This window comes from Apaloderma vittatum, unplaced genomic scaffold (genome assembly GCF_000703405.1).
Source record: "Apaloderma vittatum isolate BGI_N311 unplaced genomic scaffold, ASM70340v1 scaffold30245, whole genome shotgun sequence".
In the NCBI taxonomy this organism is placed as follows: Eukaryota; Metazoa; Chordata; class Aves; order Trogoniformes; family Trogonidae; genus Apaloderma; species Apaloderma vittatum.
Window position 1 is genome coordinate 6,291 of NW_009718153.1, and position 3,823 is coordinate 10,113.

At 58.0% G+C, this 3,823-nt stretch overlaps 1 protein-coding gene across 1 annotated transcript in view; it reads left to right on the plus strand.

Annotated features, from left to right (window-relative positions):
* Positions 1-2,582: 2,582 nt before the first annotated feature.
* The window catches only part of LOC104274511 (von Willebrand factor A domain-containing protein 5B1-like), a gene marked incomplete at its 3' end in the record, with an annotated part of 13,487 nt that continues 12,246 nt past the window's right edge, over positions 2,583-3,823 (plus strand). Inside the window, 3 exon segments of the mRNA XM_009870161.1 lie at positions 2,583-2,721; positions 2,977-3,138; positions 3,506-3,679. Coding sequence (XP_009868463.1) covers positions 2,583-2,721; positions 2,977-3,138; positions 3,506-3,679 — 475 coding nt within the window.

Sequence of the window (3,823 nt, forward strand, 5' to 3'; positions counted from 1 at the left end):
CCGGCACCGTCCGCAGGTGTCGGTGTGGCGTCGCTGCCTTCTCTGTAAATTGTGCTCAGAAATTGGCCTGGGGCACAGCCTGGAGCAGGAAGAGAAGCGGATTGTCAAGGAAAGAGCGTTTGCAAAGCAAGGGAAAAAACAGGAAAATGTGGTGTGCCAGGTCCTGAGCGTGACTGTCCGAGGGACGATTCCTGTCCCCAGCCCTGCGCTGCTCCTTGGTCGGTGGGGTTATGGGTCGGGGGTGTTTTCGGTCACACAGTGAACTGCCTGAAGGTATTCACCACCAGTTTCCCCTTCTCCCAGGATGCCAGATGTGTTGAGAGGCTTCTGTTCGGGCATGTGAGGTGGCCCTGCTCCTGCTGTGGCCCTTTTGGTGAGGAGACACGCTGAGGACCAGGTGGAGGCAGGGCTGCCCTGTGCACCATGATGCTGGCGGTAATTTTTGGGACGTGGGATCCTGAGGGCCCAGCCCCGTGACCTGGCTGGAGTCCAAGTGCAGGTGGTGGAGCAGCGAAGGCAAGATGAGGGGACTAGCTGGAGGGGCCGCTGGTGAGTTCCTTGGGGGGGCACGGGAGCGAGATGGCAGCTCTCTCACTGATCCCCCCGCGCCAACCTCTCCGCTCTCCCCTTTCCAGGCTGCAGTCACTTGATGGCGTTGGCACCACGATCTGCGCGGCGCTGCGCTGGCAGCTCCCAGCCCCATCTTAAGGGCTTTTTTTTGGTGGGGAGAAAGAGCCCTTCGAGTCCTCCCTGTCCTCGTGGGGTGGTTTTTGCAGGTGCCAGAGCTGGCAGGACTGGTGCAGGGCCTCTCTGAGTCACAGCAGAGCTGCGGGAGAGGAGCGACTCTACCTGTTTGCTCTCTGCAGGGTTCTGCATCCTCCTAAGGGTCCCACAATGCTTGTGCCAGCCTGAGGGGTGCAGAAACCCGCAGCTGACAGAGCAGCTCCCATGGGAGAGGTGAGGGGCTTGGATCTCTGTTGTCAATTCTCCGCAGCCGAGAGAGCTGCCGGGCTGAAGTCACGCTCCTGGAGCCTGAATTCACCTCTCTGGCAATGCTGTAATGAATTCCTGTTTTCCCTAGCTGGTAGAGAACACCTTCCCCTTGTTATTTCTTGCTTGCTTTCTTCCCTAAGGCAAAATAATCCCCCCTCCTCCTTCCCCTGCCTGGCATTTAATCATTTCCCGATATCTTGATGGCCTCTGCCACGTCTGGACCTTCATTATCTCTCCCTGTAGCAGGTGAGCTCTTGCCAGCTTCTGAGTTTACAAGCCCTGTTGGCACAGCTTGGAGCATCCCCGTGTGCGGTGGCCTCCCCTGGGCTCCCGGAGGGCTCTCGTGCCGGAGCCAGACAAGCTCCTGCATCCCCCCGGCTGCATCCGAGCTGTGGGCAGCTCCTGGCCTCAGCAGTCGCCGTGGTGGCAGGAGAGGAGGGTTGAACGGTGAACGGCCGACAGTGTTGGCTGGGATTCAGGAGAGTGCCTTGATCACTGCCCTCCATCGTCTTCTCCGCTGCTGCTTTATCTGCTCGGGCACCCCGGCTGCTCTCCCCGATCCCTGCTTGCTATCCTTGGCCTTTCCTTTTTGCTCTCTGAATGATGTTTTCCTGCCCGAGTGCTCGGTGAGCTCGTGGCCTTGATGCCCGCCGTTCGCACTGTGGCATTTGCATGTAAAGGTGATTTTACTAACGCAGAACCGCTAGGAAATGAGAAACTGATGTATTTCACCACTGCCAGCTCCTTCTGGGCCTTGTAAATCATTGCGTAAAGCCTTGCAGAGCCAGCCAGGGAGAACGGCTGCCTAGCAACTTCTCCTGATGCCCCAGGGGAGCTGAACGTGGCCCGAGAGCTACCTCAAAGGTCAAAATCTTTTGAAACCCTCAGTCTTGGAGGAGATGAGCTGGAACAGAGGGAAACCTGCTCCGGGAGAAAGAGTTGAAGTGTAATTGGCAGATGTATCCACTTTGCATCTGAATGTCTCGGCTAAGCAAAGCGGAGGGATGAGTCAGCCTTGGCAGAGAGGATCTGGATCTGCGGGGTCGACAGAGCCACCACCTCCCCAACACTCAGCGGCGGGCAAGGGTGCGGGAGGGTGGGGAGGATGCCTGGCTCTGCCTGCCTGCTCCTTCTTCCTGCAAACTAAAGGAAAACTCTCAGGATCGTGGACTTATCCCAGAGAAACACGTCGGTTTGGAGGGTAATGAGAAGCATGAGGGCAAAACCGAGGTGTTAGCCCGTTCTGCCCAGACCCAAGCAGCAGGTGGGTGTGGGAGCTGGTGAGATGCGTGATCTAACACTACCATGTCGACCTCCGGCGTTTTATCTGGCCCTTGCCTCTTGCACCAGCGGGGATTTGGGACAAGTCCTTGCCTTGTGTCTTCCCCCACCAGGGTCTTGTTGCTATCCCCATCTCTGCTGTCAAACCCAGGTCTCATCCCGTCATCTTTCTGTCCTCAGGGCTGCAGAAGCCGAAACGAGGTGGCAGGGGCACAGAGGGGTGTTGGGCACTCAGGGCTCCTCTTTTGTTCTCGCCCTTCCAGCTCGCTGTGGGTGACCCCACTGTCACCGAGAGCCCCCCCAGAGAGATGCCAGGGCTGATTAACTGCAAAACCTGCGCCCCGCTCCCGCTCACCGCATCGGAGGTGACGTCGTGCGTCAGCGGCTACGCCTTTGGAATGACAGCCTTGCTCACCTACCGCAACCCAGAAGCCCAGGCTTTTGAAGGCAAGTTCCAAGGGGTGAAAAGCTACTACAGGAGCTTTAGAACCAGGGATTTCACAGCACTGGGTTTCTGTCCATGCCTCCAACCTTTGAGAGGCCTCAGTCATAGCCTTCACAGTCCAGGGCTCCAATATTTTAAGTGTGAAAAATCCCAGGAGCACGCAAGGGAAGTGCCCAGAGGGAGCTTCCCTGGTGCGGTCTCGGCTGGTGGGTCCGAGCGAGTGCTTGGTGTTGCTAAAAAAACTTTCTGGCTCACAGGTCTCTTCATCTACCCCTTGGATGAGCGCACCGCTGTTGTCGGGTTTGAGGCGGCCGTGTCCCGGCGTGCCGTCACAGCGCAGATCAAAGACAAAGCCAAGATAGATGATGCATATTTCGACGGTTGCAGCCTCCCTGACAGAAGAGCTCGTGATGGAAGTGGTGAGGGGGTCGGGGGAGCGTTTTAGTGAACGTGGTGAAGAGAAGCAGGGGAGGAGGAGTGGGAGGGTGGCTGGCTGTTGTATGCCCTGGCATTGAGAGGGCTCTTTTTGAAAGGCTGAGCCTTGGCTTGTGGTGCACGTGTCCCTACGGTGCTGCAGAAAGCAGGAGTGTCATCCCTTCTGGGTAGCACTGTTGCTTCTGGGCAGCTGAAGGAGTGGTGCAGAGGGCTGAGGCTCTTTAGGGGAACGCTGGTGTGTGCAGTGAGGGCTGGTTTGGGCATTTTATCCAGGGCTGGGGTGGTCACAGAAGGCCTGGGGAGGAGCATTTTCCAGGGCTGTGACACCCTGGTGTGGTCCTATTTCTGCAGGGAGGATCATGATGGATGAGGACTTGGAAAGGATTGTTTTTGTGGCTAACCTGGGTGTGATTCCTCCCCTGGAAAGCATCTCCATCTGCATCAGCACCTCCTCTGAGCTGCAGACACTGCCCAGTGGGGCCGTGAAGGTCCTTCTGCCAGCGGTGTGTGTCCCCAGGGTCACCCAGCCCAGCCTGCAGAACGCCACCAGCTTTTCCAGCCACCAGCTCCGAACGTACGGAAAACCTGTGGGACGGGCTCTGGCGAGGACGGGTCTGGGGGGACTCAGGACTGCCAGAGCAGAAGCCTGCGGCGCTGCGGGAGGATGGA